A 19,579-nucleotide genomic window follows, 5' to 3' on the forward strand; every position below is an offset into this window, starting at 1 on the left:
ACATGAGATTGATTGAAACCCTTTTAAAATCTGGATAAGTTTCAAATTAATTTTACCTGCTAAAATGTACTTTGACATGCAAAAAAAGCACAAGAAATAAATGTCTTATCTGCATTTAATCACATGCATTTGTGTATTGTGGATCGTTTCTAAATGTGTGTAAATAACTAAGAAAAAGCTTAATTTCTAAAATGTGTTGCTTCTGGAGCTCATCTGAACAGAAGGAGAAAGAGATTAAAGGAGAAAAAAGTTGGATTGCTGCACCTTACTTTGTGTGTGTGTGTGTGTGTGTGTGTGTGTGTGTGTGTGTGTGTGTGTGTGTGTGTGTGTGTGTGTGTGTGTGTGTGTGTGTGTGTGTGTGTGTGTGTGTGTGTGTGTGTGTGTGTCTGTGTGTGTCTGTGTCTGTGTCTGTGTGTGTGTGTGTGTGTGTGTGTGTGTGTGTGTGTGTGTGTGTGTGTGTGGCATGTTGCCAGAACGCCTGCAGTGTGTGTCAGACCAGAGTACCAGGATTACCAGGGCAGAAAGGAGAAAAAGGTTCCTCTGGAGCTCCAGGTGTCCCAGGAATGGATGGAGAAAAGGTAAAAATGGCTGCAATTTCCTCCTCACTAATTCATATTCTGCCCCTCCACCTGCTGTCATCTTTTCTGGCTGATACAATAAATGATTTGTTTATAAATGGCACCATTGTAGACACAAATGCACCAGCCATTTTAGATGTTAAAACTTACTCCAACCCCAAGTAGTATAACAAGTCACTCTTAAAAATGTATGCATGTTATTGTTTTAAATATCAAATCTGCAAATCCGCGTAAAATGCTTGTAAAATTAGAAGAACTTGAAATGTTTTACTTGCAATAGGAGCTTGTTCTGTTTAAAATGAATCCTGTTATTTAATGTGACGACATTTGTACGTTAAGTGTGGCCTAAAGGCTGCTATACACCTCACAACTTTTGCTCAGATTTTTGCCCCAATTTGTAGTCAGGTGACGATAATTATTTTTTTGGCTACCGACTATGATTCCATCCAGTCAGAGGATATCAAAACATGCTTGATATCTTGAGACATATCATAGCGTATAACGTGTTTCTACTGAAACCGAAGCTATCCTTCATCTTCTAGTGTTGCAATAAAATGCAATACAAATACTATAACAATACAATTTACAGAACACAATATATGACTCTTCAGCATAAATAAAACAACTGACTAAACTTCTCACCTCTAACTCTTGTTGTATCTGTAGAGTCCATACTGACCACATCTAACCACCCAAAACTGAATCCAAATGAACTTGCCCTGTTTCTGTTTTAATCTGTCATGTGTGAGTTAGTTGTGTTTGGAATTATTAGAAAGTCTGGTACTGTAAGGTCCTCAGTCATTTTAAAGGGTTAGTTCACCCAAAAATGAAAATGATTTCATTAATTACTCACCCTCATGTCGTTGGACACCCGTAACACCTTCATCTTCAGAACACAAATGAAGATATTTTTGGTGAAAGCTGATGGCTTGACATTCAGTATATTTCCACTGACCCACTCACAAGACCCATTAAAGGCACTAAAGACGTCGCTACAAAGTCCATCTCACTACAGTGGCTGTACAATAATTTTACGAAGCGACGAGAATAGTTTTTGTGCGCAAAAAAATCTAAATAATGACTTTATCCGCAAAGATATTAGGCTTGTTTGAGATGAGCAAAATCTGCCGGTGATCAGCGCGAGTTGCATGCCGGTTAGAAATGTGTCCGAGGGCGGTCCGCTTTGCTCTGACGTCATGCTGACGTATGTCAAAAATCTCTCGCGAGCGAAAGGCGGACGTGTCGGATTCTGCAGTCGAGCGCAGTTGCTCTCCACCGACTGCGCGGAGCAAAAGCACGATGGGAAACGACTTGCTGACGACACAGCTTAATGCTTATTGGTTTAAACAACTGTAATGTAAGGTTGTTTTTTTAAATATTTGATTTTAAAACTCTGATATCATGTTTTTATGTGTATAAATTATGTGTGCATATTCTGAAACTCTCGGAAAGTGCGATCTTTCTGTTGGTTATGTGATTGTTGTCATAATAATAAAACTATATAAAAATGTGTGTAATTAAAGTAAAAATGCTTGATAAACAGGCCTTTTGAAAGGAAATAAATAACAAAAACTTTGGGTGTCTTGTTCATAATATTTATTTTCATATAAAAGAGACAGAACTTAAATTACATCCAGTTTATCAGCAACAGAGCGCAAGAGTGTGAATACCGCGATATCCGCAACTGATCTCGCAGGTTTCTGATCCACTACGAGAAGAGAGAACTGTCCGGCTTGCCTGAACTTTTTTCACTCCTCCCCTCACTGCAGCCGCCAGCTGTCTCGCCTTTATTTCAGGGGAGGCAAGGCGCATCTCAAACAAGCCTTTTGTCTTCCGTGTAGGTCTCTGACGTAAAGTCACCTGGAACTCACACGATAGCACCGCTCCTCCTATTCTGGGTCATGTATTTGCTATGATTCGAATGGCGGAGCTGCGTCATATTCTCGCGCATGCGTCAAGTTCACGTCAATAATTTGGTGGATTAAAACGTTATTTTGATTTTTGTGCGCACAATAACTATTTTCGTCGCATTGTAAAATTATTGTCAAGCCACTGTAGTAACAAAGTCTTTAGTGCCTTTTATGGGCCTTGAGAGTGAGTCAGTGGGAATGTACTAAATGCCAATGGAGGCCTCTCTGAAGCCTTTCTCAGCCATCAACTTTCAACAAAAATATATTCATTTGTGTTCCGAATATAAACGAAGGTCTTACAGCAGGTCCAAGGACATGAGGGTGAGTAATTAATTAAATAATTTTCGTTTTTGGGTGAACTAACCCTTTAATGTATGATAGCCAATTTTCTTCAGGACATCATAAAGTATTGCAGTGTATTCCAGCCTTAAAGGGATAGTTCATCCAAAAAAGGAAAGTTTCAAGTAAATCATAAACCCCATGACTTACTCACTTCCAATAGGACTTACTCAATTCATAGGAGATATTTAAAAAGATGCCTTCCAAGCTTCATAATGGCAGTGAATAGTTCACCCAAAAATGAAAATGATTTCATTAATTACTCACCCTCATGTCGTTGGACACCCGTAACACCTTCATCTTCAGAACACAAATGAAGATATTTTTGGTGAAAGCTGATGGCTTGACATTCAGTACATTTCCACTGACCCACTCACAAGACCCATTAAAGGCACTAAAGACGTCGCTACAAAGTCCATCTCACTACAGTGGCTGTACAATAATTGTGGTAACAGTGGTAATGTACAATGCCCCCCAAAAAGTGCATCCATAATAATCTTGCAGTTCAAACAAATAGGGCTGGCCATAAAACTCAATCTCCTCTTCTCTTATATCGAATCCTCTGACATTTCTCTTTAAAACAAATCTTGTTTTACTCTTTCACCGTAACTTGATGCGTACATCGTCTGTCGGAATCTAGTTATTTTAGTTTATAAAGTTTTACATTTGGATATTTTTCTTACACAAACTAACTGCTTCACTTCAGAAGGCCTTTGTTAACCCTTGGTCTTCAAATTCTCATCCTCCATTCACTGCCTTTACAAAGCTTGGAAGAGCCACAACATTTTTTAATATATCTCTGATTATATTCATCTGAAAGAAGAATGTCATCATACACACCTAGGATGGCTTGATGGTAAGTAAATCATGGGGTCATTTTCATTTTTGGGTGAACTATCCCTTCAAGTGATATTCAAATCATTTCCTGGGCCACTGCAAATTCCTGTGGAAGTCCTGTGGATCTGGCTTCTTATGTTCTATGTTGGCTTTGACAGGGGGATCAGGGTCTGCGGGGCCCAGCTGGTAATCCTGGAAAAGAGGGTCCGAAGGTAAGCCACCCTAAATCACAGATTAGAGAAAAGAATCATGTGATCGGTAGACACATTAGCCATAGTTCTGTCATGACAACTCTCGGAGAGACTGGCCTTGTAATGGATATGGCAGTGTTAATGTATTTGGCTTTAGCGGAATAGGTTTGCTTCGCTGCTGCTGCAGAGCAAGTACACAGATTTGCTACTGCCAATACAGACTTTGAGCATGTAAGACATGCTGCCGCTGCTGCACATGTAACATACACGAAATAACCACTGTAGCAGATCTATACAGGTGGAGCTGGGGAAGGAGGGGGGTTTCTGAAAGACTGCTAACAGCAACACTAACAGTATTTGAATGTTTAGCCACAGCTCATTGGCCACTGATGCAAAAGCAACCAGTCAGCTGCCCTATGTAGATAACAATGTGATCGCCACCAAATTGAGTTAGCCTGTGCCATCTAGAGGTTCATGACAGAAGTTGGCATCAATATCCACAGGTTTCCCTTTAGCTGTAATTCTTTTTGCAAGTGCAGTCACATCAAGTACATCAAGGTGTTGTGAGGTAAATATTTTATAAATGGTGCAACAATTAAAGCAGAAAAATAGTTTATATACAGTACAGAACAGTGCCTGAATGTGAAACATTCAGTGACAGGCAAGAATTGAGGCCAGAGGATAAGCATTAATAATGTATGAGAGCATTCTTTAGAGAAAAACGAAATCAAAAGTGTGTACTTCCTGTCTCAACCGTTGTTTATCTGTCTTGTCATCATATAGGGAGTGAAGGGTGAGAGAGGTTTTCCTGGTCCAATGGGGGATAAGGGTGATGAGGTGAGTTATCAGAAAAACACTGTTTTACACTGTACATGTGCAGCTTGGTGCAATGCGACATAGCTAAATCGATCCTGTTACAGTTAGTGGAGCTGTCTGATGCGCCATATACAGCTAGACCAGTCACTTTATTTCCCTTGTCAAACTAATATAATTTTATTATCGCATTGCCATTTTAAGTATTTAAATAACTTCTGACTATTATATAATCTGTTTATGTCCAATAATTTTTATTGTGATAACCTTTTATATATAATTTATAATATAAAATCTTTTTTGAAAACCAAGCATATTTTACAAGCAAGCGTACATATAATCAAACATGTCACGGTTATATAGGAAGAAAGAATAAACAGAATAACTTTGTATAGTTGCTTAGAATTTACTTTTTAATAAAGTATCCAAATATTTCTTTGTTGTTATTGTTTTTTTTCTGTGGGTTTTCAAAAAATATTGCAAGACAGCTAACAAAATAATTTAAATTAATCTCTTTTTTATCCATTTTCATTTGTAGCGATATTAACATTATATGGAAATGTATTTTGCTAGTCTAAGACAGTTGGAACAATGGATTTTCATTTTAAAAAAATAAAAAATAAAAAATGTAGAATTTATTTTCAGCACATTTATTTTTATTTTATTGTTGTTGAAGTCTAGCCTCAAGCTCACTGTTGATTGGTCCAGGGTTAGATAATGCATTATCATACAATTAAAATTATTATCACTTATTTTTTTAGTTTAGATATGAGCTGTGCTCTGAAATTTTCTGTTCCCAGGGGACCCCGGGTGTGCCAGGATTGCCTGGATCTACAGGCCGAATAGGTGCACCGGTGAGGAGCTCTCAACAAAAAAACGAAATGTTATTATGGCATAGTGGTTTCTGTATGGGCTTAGTTTAGTTACTTGACAATCTTTTTCTTCCCAGCATCATTTCTAATCAAAATTATAATTTTGCATATTGCTCTGCATCCAGGGACTACTTGGCAGACCAGGACCTGTTGGACCCTCAGGACCGAAGGGAGAACGGGTAAACATAATCAAGTTATATATTGTTTTCTTAATATTTTAATATAATATTAAGGACCTTATTCCAATTCCATTTTTCCAAACCATCTTCTTTGTGTGAACCACATAGCATTCACACTACAATATAGAATAAAAAGGAATGGAGACAGTCAAGTGAATACGCGAATAGAAGATTTAAGGGCTGAGGTTTAAAGAAAAATCAATAACAAACTAAAATGTGGACCGTTTCTTTAGCAAAATTATTATGTGGCATCAGAAGAACTAAAATATTGTGCAAATTGATCAGTTTATGTTGCCTTTATGTCATTTTAAAATTGCTAATTTATGTGTACATTTGAAAAATGAATGAAAGACCTAACCAAAATAAAATTATGTTTATTATTATTTAATATTTTGTGTATAATTTTAAAAGCTTTGTTTAAATATTCTGAAATTATATTGTATTTCAGAGTGGGATAAAGACACAGTGTGATGCGCATCTTTTTCTGTTTTTCACTTTCCCCTCCATTATAATTCTTTGACCCATCTGCATCAGTATGAGTCACACACACCGTCTGATAAATGGCTGGAGTAATACTCTCACAAACGGTTAGCGGGAGATAGTGAACATTGCGCTCGATGTGTTCAACGAGCTTGTGTGGTGCCCTGCAGTGTGCAGATATGCACTAGAAAAGGAATAGAGGCATTTTTCATCGTTTTCATCAGCTGGTCGACTCCACTGAGAGCCAACCCAATAAAAGCTAAGGGGCATCGAGTCTATCCTCAAAACTTCCAAAGGCTCTATCTGAATCATGTTATTATTCACACCATTTGCTAACACTGCAGCACAGTGTTGGCCCTGACTCTCAATGCAATCACATACCGTGTTTGGAGAGGCAGAGTTTGTTACGCATGTTAAGAAAAGGAATGTGTTTTTATTCCAGGGCAGTGAAGGACCACAAGGCAGACCCGGACCTCCTGGACCTCCTGTAAGTTCTGGTGTTCATTGCAAGTGTTTAGGATGACTTGAATTTCAAATTTAACGGTGTGGAAGTTTAAAGTGTGCATGTTCATCATCACTAGGAATTGCAAAATTAATGAATTCCAACTGTTTTCCATAACACTTCTACTTGGCTGTCATTTGTCACAGCCAGATAAATATTTTACTTTGTCTGTATTTTTACTCAATTACTCGATTTGTTTTATTTATCAGCCTGCATGGTTTACTTATAGGTGTCTCTGCATATTAGAATGAAAAACAATTGCACACTTCAGCTATAAATTATATATAATATCAGGGAAACTTTTTTGGGTAAATTTGTATTTGCAATTGTGATCTGAAAGTATTCACAACTGAATTTAACACGTTTAACATTATAAAGCATACTCTATCATATTTCATTCAAAGGCCTAAATTATCAACATGATAAAAACTTTGCTGAAACAAAGTACACAAGGTATTTTATTATAATTCTAAAAATGTCTGTCTTCAGGTTGCGGTATGTATTTTTGCTATGAAATATTTTATGATTTTTTTAATAAAGTAAACGTAAGGATAACTTTTATGTTAGTAATAACTTTTATATTGTTAGTTATATTTCAAGATGAACACTTAGTGGACTGAAGCATCTTAGGTTTACTTGATTTAACATTCATAAATTACTGAATTTCATTCTCCTTTTTTGGTAATTTAAATAAAATCTTCACCAAATTGCTTGCATTTGTTCGTTTGCTCGGTTTATTTATTTATTTTAGTCAGTCCTCGGAATAAAATTGAGGTGTTGTTTTTCCACTCCTCAAGGGTGAACTCAATATTATACTATATTGGCCATAAAAAACCTGATGTATAAAATATGATACAAAATGTAAACATGTAAACTTTTTATAATTTATGTTTAAAAAGCTTCAATAACGACATTTTTTTTTCATATGTCAAGGTTAAGAGTTAAATGGACCAGGACCTAAATATTGTGTTCAGCAGTCCACGTAATAATTTAGCTGTCATGTCAGTGAACATAAAGCTGTAAAATCTATTTTTTCAGCACTCCAACTCGTTTCAAACATGCATAATTAAATTAACAATTGATATTTACTACAACAGAGTTCACACTGTATGCAATGCTCTAACTGACACATTACATAAGCCATAATTTCATAACCACATCAATTGAACAATCCGGCCACAGCTTGACATTAACACCCTGCTGAAATCAACCCGCATTTGACGGTGTATTTCAGCAGTGGTGTGTAACGCAGTCGCTCCTAATTTTATATATATATATATATATATATATATATATATATATATATATATATATATATATATATATATATATATATATATATATATATATATATAGTATAGTATAGGCGATACATTTCTCAATTGTAGTCTTTTTAAAAGTCACCTGAAATAATAAACTAAGTGCAATGTATTGTTGTCAAAAATACTGTTTTCTTGATACTGAAATATCTGAAATGCTTCCAACACTCAATTTCCACAGGATAGATACACTAGTTGTGTTTTCTCTTGCGTTTCGTGATCTCCCCAACAGCGAGTTACACACAATCCCACCTCCTCTCACTCACTCCTTTCATTTGCTCTGAATGAATATTGTTGGTGTTACAGAGCTTGATTTTCTCCCAAAAAGCTGCCTCTCAGTAATAAATTAAGGTATTTTTCCTCTGCTTATTGCGTTTGAACAGTCAAATACAAACTAAATGATATCAATATGCTGGTTAATGCAAATATTCACGTAAACACAGTTAGTTATGTAAACAGTTGTAAAAGAAAACACGTGTAAGAGTATAATGGATCAGTACGTCAGGTCTTAGTGACAGCAGCCTAATATACTTGCTGTATATATACAAATTGTGAGATAATATATCTGAATGGCAGTTTTTCTCCATAGGACTTATGTCAAAATTATGGCTAGGCAAAATACTGAGTGGCTAGTAACTTTGGGAAATGTTCATGTCAAACCCTGATTAAAACCCATTTCTTGGCCCAAGAAATACAAAAAGGACAACTTTAGATTCAAATCACTATTAATGAACTATTAAAAGGTTAGTTCACCCAAAAATGAAAATTCTGTCATTGATTACTTTCCCTAATGCCGTTCCAGACCCATAAGACCTCGGTTCATCTTCGGGACACAAATTAAGATATCTTTGTTGAAATATGACGGCTCAGAAAGGCCACCACTGATGCCAATGTCATTTCTTCCCTCAAGACCCATAAAAGGCACTAAAGATGTCATTAAAAAGCCCATCTCACTACAGTGGCTCTACAATAATTTTATGAAGCGACGAGAATAGTTTTTGTGCGTGAGAAAAACCTACATAGTGACTTGTTATTACTGAAGCTTCAGACAATTATGAATCAGTGAATCAAATCAGCGGTTCGGACCACGTATCAATTCGATACGCTGATTCATAACACTCTAAAGAGTTGGTAAGCAGTGTTTTGAAATCGGCTATCACTCTATAAGTCATTATTTAGGGGTTTTTTTGCACACAAAACTATTCTCATCTAGCCTGACAAGCCAGACCCACATCAAGATGTTTGGTCTGGAAACTCACCATAGATAGGGCTCAATGCGAGGGGCGGGATAAACGGTTGTCTTTCAAACTCCCTCTGCATGCGATAGGATAGCGCTACACCAACCAGAGCAACGAAGGTGAAACAGAGGTTGTTGATAGATTAAACATTCGCCGTATCCGGTCGGCACACATCTTCCGTTTTTAAGAATGACTTCAGTGCTGTTCTTTGTTCTTTTCTCAGAGAAAAGCTTAACTCCAAGTCTTCCAGAATCGCGGTCAAAGCTGATTCGAAAGACCGCCGCCGTTCTCCAGTTTCTGTGTTTACCAGAAGCACGCAAACGCAACTCCGCCGTTGTCATTATGGCCCCGCCCGCCGACTCTATACACGATGTGATTGGTCCGGCAAGAGTTAGGCGAATACAGCTCAGAAGGGTATTGAGAGTTCCTAGACGACACTTGCGGGCAGATTAAATTTGCTGCCGCTAGGGTGCGTCTAGATTTCTAGGCTAATTCTCATCACTTCATAAAATTAATATAGAGCCACTGCAGTGAGATGGGCTTTGTAACGTCTTTAGTGCCTTTTTTTTGAGAGAGGAACCTACATTGGTACCAATGGAGAACTTTCTAAGCCATTGGATTTCAACAAAAAATATTTTAATTTGTGTTTCGAAGACAAACAAAGGTATTACGTTTGTTGAACAACATAAGGGTAATAAATTAATGACAGAATTTTTAACTTTATCTATGAATTTGCTTCAATAATCCAATTACTGTTTATTAATAGTTAGTAAGGTAGTTAAGTTTAGATATTGGGTAGGATTAAAGGGTTAGTTCACCCAAAAATGAAATTGATGTCATTAATGACTCACCCTAATGTCGTTCCACACCTGTAAGACCTCCGTTCATCTTCAGAACACAGTTTAAGATATTTTATATTTAGTCCGAGAACGTATCCAAGTGTATACACACTATGCTGTCCATGTCCAGAAAGGGAATACAAACATCATCAAAGTAGTCCATATGAGACATCAGTTAGTTAGTGAGTTAGAATCTCTTGAAGCATCGAAAATACATTTCGGTCCAAAAATAACAAAAACTATGACTTTATTCAGCATTGTCTTCTCTTCTGCATTTGTTTTCAAACCTCAAATAAAGATTCAAACGGTTATGAATCAGCGGATTGATTCATGATTCAGATCGCCAATGTCACATGATTTCAGCAGTTTGACACGCGATCCGAATCATGAATCAATCCGCTGATTCATAACCGTTTGAATCTTTATTTGAGGTTTGAAAACAAATGTGGAAGAGAAGATAATGCTGAATAAAGTCGTAGATTTTGTTATTTTTGGACCAAAATGTATTTTCGATGCTTCAAGAGATTCTAATGAACTAACTGATGTCACAGATGGACTACTTTGATGATTTTTTAATTCCCTTTCTGGACATGGACAGTATAGTGTGCATTCACTTCCATACACACTGTGTTCTAAAGATGAACGGAGGTCTTACGGGTGTAAAACGACATTAGGATGAGTCAATTTCATTTTTTGGTGAACTAACCCTTTAAGGGATGTAGAATATGGTCATGCAGAATAAGGCATTAATATGTGTTTTATAAGTACTAATAAACAGCCAATATCCTAGTAATATGCATGCTAATAAGCATATAATTAATAGTTGTTATTAGTGAGAATTGGATCCTAAACTAAAGCGTTACCTTCCTTTCTAATTGCATCACGAATGATAAAATGTGAGAAAAATCTCATTGACTGGGAGATACCCATGACACATCTAGAGACAAGAATATCATATTAACTGATGTTTTTATTTTATACATTTTTGTTTAACTTAATTAACCACTTAGCAAGACGCTACAATCCTTGTAAACCTTTCTGTTCAGGGTGCTCCATTTGCAGAGGGCAATGGGATGAGCAGTCTCTATAAGCTTCAGGTAAAACATTCACCTGATACTAAAACACAGTCACGGTATTTAAGTATGTAATTATTTGTCATATTGTTCATTTTTGATAAACTGTTGTTTTTTTGTGTGCCTTTTTCAGAATGGAGCGGCTAATACCGGAGGCCAACCCGGACCACCTGGGCCCCCGGTACGTAGTATTTTATTAAATTATGCCCCGCGTAAAATAAATAGCTGTTTTGAAGTTAACCCACCGCAGGGAGTCAGTTGTTGCACTTCTAATGAACTTTAAATGACAATACATAAAGAAGCTACATTGATTTGTGAATCTGTATTCGGTTTAGCTGCTGTCTGCCTCTGTTTTCAAGAGTTTTACACAGCATGATTTGAAGGACGGATCACGGCCACACAGACACAAATCTGAAATTCAGACAATGACATATAGCCCAAAGGGAGAAGGGCAGAACAACACATAGTCACACATAGTCAACAGTGTAGCTGCTTGTAAAGAAGGGGTAATTTAAATGCAGCACTTTAACAGGGGAAAAAAAAAATATATATATATATATATATATATATATATATAACGGAGCTTTTCTGCCCTAGCGGAATCATCCGATTAGCTTATCAACGCAGCGACACACACACTTATCTGCTCTGTATGTAATGTGTCCTTCCTTTCCATGAAGAACAAGAGTGTATTCCCTTCTGGGCCATCTTTACCAGACCGCCCAGAACTCTGAAAAATGCTAAACCCTTATCAGCAGGTCTGAAAGAGGACACTCTCCAATCTCCTTTCTCACTGTGATAGACACAAGAAGCTGCTTACAAGTCCCCCGGGGTGTTTTGTTCCGGGTTTATCCTCAGCTGAACCGGTTCTAAGTGGAACGTGACTCCTGTTGACGTGCTGCAGCGAGAGAGCCGCACTGAGACAAAGCTCACTTAAACTTCATTTGAACAATCAAGAGGCTTGTGCTTGGGAGAAAGAATGATGTGACAGGGTTATGTCAGCATGCAGAGTCATGATGCATTATCTCACTGGGGTGCTAAAGAGTAAAATTAGCTTTCAAATGTAATATTCAATCATGTTTTATGGGGGAAATGAGGTAAATTGGAGCCATTCTTGGCTGTCATCTCAAAAAGTGGCTCAATGTGCCTCAGTTCGCATTAGTGTTTGTATTTTATGTCTAATGCTGCTCTGTCTGGGCTCTGTTCCACAACCTAGCATGCCTTTTTGCCATCTACTGACTACATACTGGGGATTGTACCTTCTGAGGCAGCATCCTAAGCATCATGGAATCTGATAAGTGAATGATTCGGAACAATCCACATAGACATAAACAGTCACCCACGCATATCACAAAACCAGTGCTCTTTCGATGGCTTAAATTGCTGGATAGGATTGTGCACCATTCAAAATTTCATTGAGGATGACTTTTAAATATTAATTTGAGTTACCTGATCGATTACAATTGGATTATGCTAAATACAGGTGTAAACAGGATCTAAAACATTTTGAGCATGTCCACTTTCGACCACTTCCAGAGGTAGTCGAAAATGCATTTGTCTGGATTGCTTTCGTATAGTGTTAACGCTCCTCTGCTCGAATGTGTTCTAACAGCCACAAAATTAGCCCATGATTTACTCACCTTCAAGCCATCCTAGGTGTATATGAGGTTCTTCTTTCTGATGAACATAATCAGAGTTATATTAATACATCCTGGCTCTTCCAAGCTGTTTAAAGTTCATTAAAAAAAATCCATATTTTAAACTTAATAATTTATAATATAAAGGGTTACTTTAGCGATTTAGCATATGCCTTTGTATCAGTAGAAACTCGGGAGTATATTTGAATGATCATACCGCCCCCCCATTCCCCCCACCCCCATATCCCCCTGAGACAAGAGATTTATGTATTTTATTTCTGCAAAAAATCCTCCAATGACTATTGTCATTTTGCGTCATCTGAGGATTTTTTGGCCAGAGGCTGAAGACTACAGCCAGTAGAAGGAGCTATTTCCGCATATTTTCATATATACATTTCTACTATTAATGACCTTGTTTAAATACAAAAAGCTTAATGCTAAATCACTGAAGTAACCCTTTATGTAAATTAACGGGGGTCTACTGTTGCTATAGTGACGTACAATTTGTTGTTTATGTGGATGTGTAAGAGAAAAAAATTGTATATTCAATTTAACAGCATTAGGTTCAAGAAGTTAAACTGTGTAACTGAACCACACATTTTGACGCATAAATTATGTTATGACGCATAAATTATGTCAAAACTACCTCAATCCACTTGGTTTGGACTGCACTCTCTCTCTCACTGAATCATCTGAAGTAAGAATTTTCTCAGTCAAAAAAGCAAGCAGACATTATCGAGAGAACAACCAGTGCTATTTTTCAGTAGTTTTCCTCTATGAACATGTGCTAAATGGATGTCTGACAATTCCGTGCTTTTCGTTTTTCAGGTTTAAAAATGTTTTCAAACGTCTGGAGATTGAGAAGGCTTTACTTGTTCTCCGGTACCGTTGCTCTCAGTACCCGCGTTTACATTACCCTTCTCACATATATCGCAAAAAAGTTTTTACACACTTGCATGAGGTGGTTTTTCAGGCAGTTCGATAAAGGTTTTCGCAAAACTGCAATGGAAACATTTTTCCACATTTACAGGTCATGCGTAAAAGACAGTCATTCTTTAAAGATGATGCGTTATGTTTGTACAGAAGATGAGACAGAGTTCTTTATTAAACTCATAAAAGACAATAGAATTACAGGAATACTGGATTCTAAACAAAGAAATACTACAAATGATCATGAAGACCTTGAAGCAGATCCCAGAATGCTTTATCTTCATTATAATTCGTAAGAAAGAAACTTTCATTCAAATCATGTCAAATATTTATCTTATTTATCTGATTGTTGTGGGCATTTTGTGGTGTGGTGGCTATTTTGTTTTGATTAGAAATATTTCTAATCTGTTATACTGTAAATAAATATATATATGTTGTATATGTTGGTTTAACTTAAATAAAAAATTTAAATGTTGAGTTTATTGAAATAAAAATTTAAGTTGAAACAATGCAGGAAATTGGTTTAATAAATAGAAACTCAAAATATTATTGTATCTTAACCACATAAAAATGTGATAAATCATGATAATATCACAATTTGGCAAGTTTCAATGCGTTGTCACAAATAAAACACACACACTTACAAAAAATAATAATAAAAAAATATATATTTCAATAAAGGTTGTCGATTCTCAAAAATGCTCATTGTATTAACTCAAATTTTTTATTTAAATGAACTCAACATTTTAAGGCAACCAGGTAACTTATTTTTTTTTTAAATAATTGTGTAGTTAAAAATGTATTGTACAGTAAATTGTCATATTTAGCAAAAAAAAATCTGGCAACACTTTAGTATGGGGAACACATTCACTATTAACTACGACTTTTGCTAGCCTGACAAGCCAGACCCACATCAAGATGTTTGTTCTGGAAACTCACCATAGACAGGGCTCAATCCGAGGGGCGGGATAAACGGTTGTCTTTCAAACTCCCTCTGCACGTGATTGGATAGAGCTACCAGTGCTACAACCAACCAGAGCAACGAAGGTGAAACAGAGCTTGTTGACAGATTAAACTTTCGCCGTATCCGGTCGGCAAAACTCCGAACACATCTTCCATTTTTAAGAATGACTTCAGTGCCGTTCTTTTCTCAGAGAAAAGCTTAACTCCAAGTCTTCCAGAGTCGTGGTCAAAGCTGATTCAAAGACCGCCGTTCGCCAGCTTCTGTGTTTTCTAGAAGCACGCAAGCGCAACTCGGCTTTCATTATGTTAAGCCCTGCCCACCGACTCTATACACAATGTGATTGGCCCGACCAGAGTTTGGTTTTTACAGCTCAGAAGGGTATTGAGAGTTGCTAGGCTACACTAGCGGCAGATTTGATTTTCTACCGCTAGGGTGTGTCTAGATTTCTAGGCTACACTTTTGCCTCAATAAACTCCTAATTTTCTGCTTATTAATAGTTGGTAAGGTAGTTTTTGTAGCATTTAAGTTTAGGTATTGGGTAGGATTAAGGGATGTAGAATAAGATAATTCAGAATAAGACATTAATATGTGCTTTATAAGGACTAATAAACAGCCAATATCCTAGTAATATTCATGCTAATAAGCAACTAGTTATTAGTTAATAACTGAACCTTAAAATAAAGTTTTACCAAAATTATATATAATTATTTGTTTTAGTCAAACTTCCTAAGATTCCTTTCATGTGTGACTATTTAATTTAAATGACAACCCACTAAATTCTACTTCCTGTCATGCCAGTGAAACATCCTATGACACGTTGCTAGTTCAGTTTAAGTTCACACTCGTAAAAAGCTTTGATTCTTAAATTCAGAATCATGCTTAACCTTTGTTCGATGGGCTAGCTCCCTAGGTTTTGGAACAGATTTCTGTCAACATAATTCCCTTGTGGGTCTTTTGTTTGATTTTGTTGGTGCATGACAGCAAACCTAAGCACATGCCATCCAGCTAATTACACAGATTGGATTAATTGATAGCGCACAATAGAAATAAGGCCAGTTTCATGGGCTAATTCTGTGCTTTTCTTTTCCAGGGGCCCAAAGGAGACGACGGAAAGATGGTGAGTGTTGCTTCACTGTGATTTGTAATAAATGGTCCTCTTCCCTTCTATGCCACCGGATTGAGAGAAGCAGGTCTGGCCAGCACTTGCGTTCTGGCTGGTCTCCATTAATCACAGCTCCTGGCTCAGAAGTAGCCCGAGAGCAGCCGAGCACAACAGTTTAGTCACACAGCATTCTCAACAACAATAGGAGTGATCAGGAATGCCGCCTAAATCAAATTGTCGCCGCATATTCCTTTGCCTTTGGGGGATGTTGTGAACGCGGTACATGCACCACCCCCCCCCCCCCCCCCCCCCAACAAAAGCACATGCTCGTCAGCGACGGGCCTCTACAATAGCGACAGTACAGCTCCAACAGCCCGAAAGCTGGCGCTTCCTGTTCTCCCGGGTGCAATTTCGATTCTTTTTTTTTTGTTTCTTTTTTTGCAAAGCGATTTTTCAGCGCCATGCTAATTTGACATTTGAATAAATGTTCCCAGCAGTCTCCGGCACTGTGCTGGAATTGCACCAATCTGTCTCCAGTCGATCCTCTTTCTGGTCCCACGTAGGTCTGCGCTCTGTTGTACATGGCAGTCCACACGTGTGACGATTACCGCCGCAATCCGTCTCGGCGACGAGGCCCGTTAAACACGCCGCCCGCTGCTGTCCGTCAGTAGCGAGTGAGGCCTGAGACAAACGTAATGTACGACGCTAGAGAGCAGATTCTTCAGGGTTCGGTGTGGGGTAGCAGCCATTCACTTGGGGTGAATTACGAGCTGCTCCGTTTGCGCTGAAGTACGTGTGATTTATTAACTTGGCAAGCTAAATGAAAATGGAAGGGGGAAAGTAAATGCTTTGTCAGGATGGTAATGCGACAGAATTAGAGTTAACGCGACGCACTTGTCAGGACGAAGATAAATCTGTGGTTTTTTAATTGAAATAATCAGTGACATGCTGGAAAAATGGCATTTGTTGTTTGTTGGGTTGCTAAAATATATTGCGATATTTTAGTAGCTACACCGTTGTGATATGTTCCATCAGTCGCTGTGACCTAGAAAGACATTTTGAGTTTTATGCACTGAAGGAAACAGGAAAGTCAGCTTTCTAAAGATACATTTTTTCTACTCTAAAATGTTGCTGATGCAATCATTTAAGGGTGTTTCTTCAACTTCAGGCACTTGTATGTCCCAGGGGTTGATAAAAACATTAACTTCATATATATGAATAAAACTTTACCTTCACATATATATATATAGTGTAAAATAATTAAATATATTATTTTATATATAAATATAATATAATATATTTAATTATTTATATGAAGGTAAAGTTTTAATTGACTTGGAAACTTTTCACAATGGTTTCATCACTTTCTAAATTCCATTTTTCTAAAGATTTTATTGTTTTACCTTGTCCTAGATCTAGAATATTCAATATGTAGACCATCCATCATGTTTTTAGGTTTTGAAACCCCTACAATCCGAATCCACCTCCCCCAACAGACACACACACACACACACACACACACACACACACACACACACACACACACTCACACACACACACACACACACACACACACACACACACACACACACACACACACACACGTTGGTCTATGTGGTTTACAGGGGCTCTCCATAGGCGTAATGGTTTTTATACTGTACAAACCGTATTTTCCATCCCCTTACACTGCCCCTGCCCCTAAACCTACCCATCACAGGAAACATTCTGCATTTTTACTTTCTCAAAAAAACGTCATTTAGTATGTTTTTAAGGCCATTTGAATTATGAGTACATTTGATATGTCCTCATAAACCACATTTATAGTGTAATACCAGTGTAATACCCATGTAGTTATACAAATTTGTGTCCTCATAAACCACATAAACAGGCTTACACACACACACACACACATATTTGTTTTTGTGATGGGGACATTCCATAGGCATAAGGGTTTTATACTGTACAAACCGTATTTTCTATCCCCCTTACACTGCCCCTGCTCCTAAACCTACCCATCACAGGAAACATTCTGCATTTTTACTTTCTCAAAAAAACTCATCCTGTATGATTTATAAGCCTTTTGTAAAGTGGGGACATGGCCAATGTCCTCATAAGTCACCATCTCCTTCTAATACCTATGTCATACCCATGCCATTATACACATTTGTGTTCTCATATGTCACAAAACCATGCCCCCCCCACCCCCCACCCACACACACACACACGTTTTTCATTTTTAAAGGGGTCTTTCTGTAGACATAATGATTTTTATACTGTACAAACTGTATATTCTATCCCCTTACACTAACCTTACCCCTAAGCCTAAATAAAATCGCCAAAAAATATCCCCACGATGACATGAATTTGTGATATTGCCATCTTTTAGGTGTCCCAATATTATTTTTCCCAAAAAGTACAATGTACCAGAACCAAACTGTATAATATATCCCCTACCCCTAAACCTATACCCATCACAGAAAACTTTATGCATTTTTTTTTGACTTCATAAACCATATATACATACAAGAGCACAACCACGCACGCACGCACGCACGCACGCACGCACGCACGCACGCACGCACGCACGCACACACACACACACACATACACACACACACACTTTTACATTAAATAGCATTAAATAATAATAAAAATAACATGAATAAAATTTTTTTTTTTTTAAACGTTTCATTAACTAAAAGTCTATCCTTAAATATTCACCCCAATCCAGCTATAATTTGGTCAAATTATCCAAAAAATATTTAATTTTGTGTATGTAGAATGCATGAAATACTTGCTTTAAAATTATCTTTATTAAAAAAAAAAAAAAAAAATCCAAAATATAATGTTATTAAAAGCAATACAGAATTTGAAAATTGACATGGTGGTGAGCATTTTATTCAAGTACATAGGACCTAAAGTAGTGCAGTTTAAAAAAAAAAAAATTGTGACAAAACTAACTTAATTCGAAAGTTGAGCTTGTTATTCAAAATCATTCTTTGTGCATTTCTCCTCAACTCATTGCGCCTTCTGACCCAAAATAATAGCCTGCCTCACTGCTATTCATAACTAGCTTGTTCTTTTTCCTGAAATTGTAGTGGAGTTAGTTGCATTGCCAATTTTACTTAGTCACTCCTCAACTCTGACACACAGACAGACTTTCACGCATGAAGGTGTCTGTGCCGAGCTGGAATGTGTTTCTTTTATTCCAGGGTGAGCCGGGGATGATGGGATTACCAGGACCAGAGGGGCTGCCAGGTGCTAAGGTAAGCAGGTTTGAATGAATCATGTCACTGGACGCTCTCTCACACTCTCTCAGTGTCCCAGATTACACACAGCTTTCGACAGCTCAACCAGACGTTCCACTCTGTACCCTCACGATTTGACATGACATTGCAGTTTCGGCATGTGTGTGTGTTAGACTGACAGAGAGATGGAGGATGGCGTGTAGACATTCATAATTGATTCAAGCATTGTTAGTATTCTAATTTCACCGCAGTGCTTAGTCAAAGCGCTCGAGAATTCAAGAAAAAGTCCATGAATACGAGAATACTAGAGAGGGTAGAAATAATAGGCTTCATTAAATCGAGCCCACAGAAGCGTCCAGACCCCCCGCCACCCCGCCCGACTGTTTCCTCATGCACGTATCAGAGCGCTGGTGCATGGAGACTCTCTTTCGTCTGTCTGCCAGCGCAGCTTCCTCCTTTGAGCGGCATCAAGCTCGCCCACTCTTCCCAGAAAGGACTTGTCAAGATGTAGTCGCAGCATTTTGCGCG

General features: G+C 37.5%; 1 protein-coding gene across 2 annotated transcripts in view; it reads left to right on the forward strand.

The window, feature by feature from the left end:
• LOC137045021 (collagen alpha-1(XIX) chain) overlaps positions 1-19,579 on the forward strand; it is a 305,351-nt gene that overhangs the window by 244,320 nt on the left and 41,452 nt on the right. For both annotated transcript variants that reach the window (XM_067421446.1, XM_067421447.1), the window contains exons 33-42: positions 474-578; positions 3,823-3,876; positions 4,639-4,692; positions 5,469-5,522; positions 5,666-5,719; positions 6,642-6,686; positions 11,144-11,194; positions 11,304-11,351; positions 15,792-15,818; positions 19,016-19,069. In XM_067421446.1, the coding sequence (XP_067277547.1) occupies positions 474-578; positions 3,823-3,876; positions 4,639-4,692; positions 5,469-5,522; positions 5,666-5,719; positions 6,642-6,686; positions 11,144-11,194; positions 11,304-11,351; positions 15,792-15,818; positions 19,016-19,069 (546 nt within the window). The remainder of the gene's footprint in view (positions 1-473; positions 579-3,822; positions 3,877-4,638; positions 4,693-5,468; positions 5,523-5,665; positions 5,720-6,641; positions 6,687-11,143; positions 11,195-11,303; positions 11,352-15,791; positions 15,819-19,015; positions 19,070-19,579) is intronic.

The sequence above is a fragment of the Pseudorasbora parva genome, chromosome 17 (genome assembly GCF_024679245.1).
Source record: "Pseudorasbora parva isolate DD20220531a chromosome 17, ASM2467924v1, whole genome shotgun sequence".
Classification (NCBI taxonomy): Eukaryota; Metazoa; Chordata; class Actinopteri; order Cypriniformes; family Gobionidae; genus Pseudorasbora; species Pseudorasbora parva.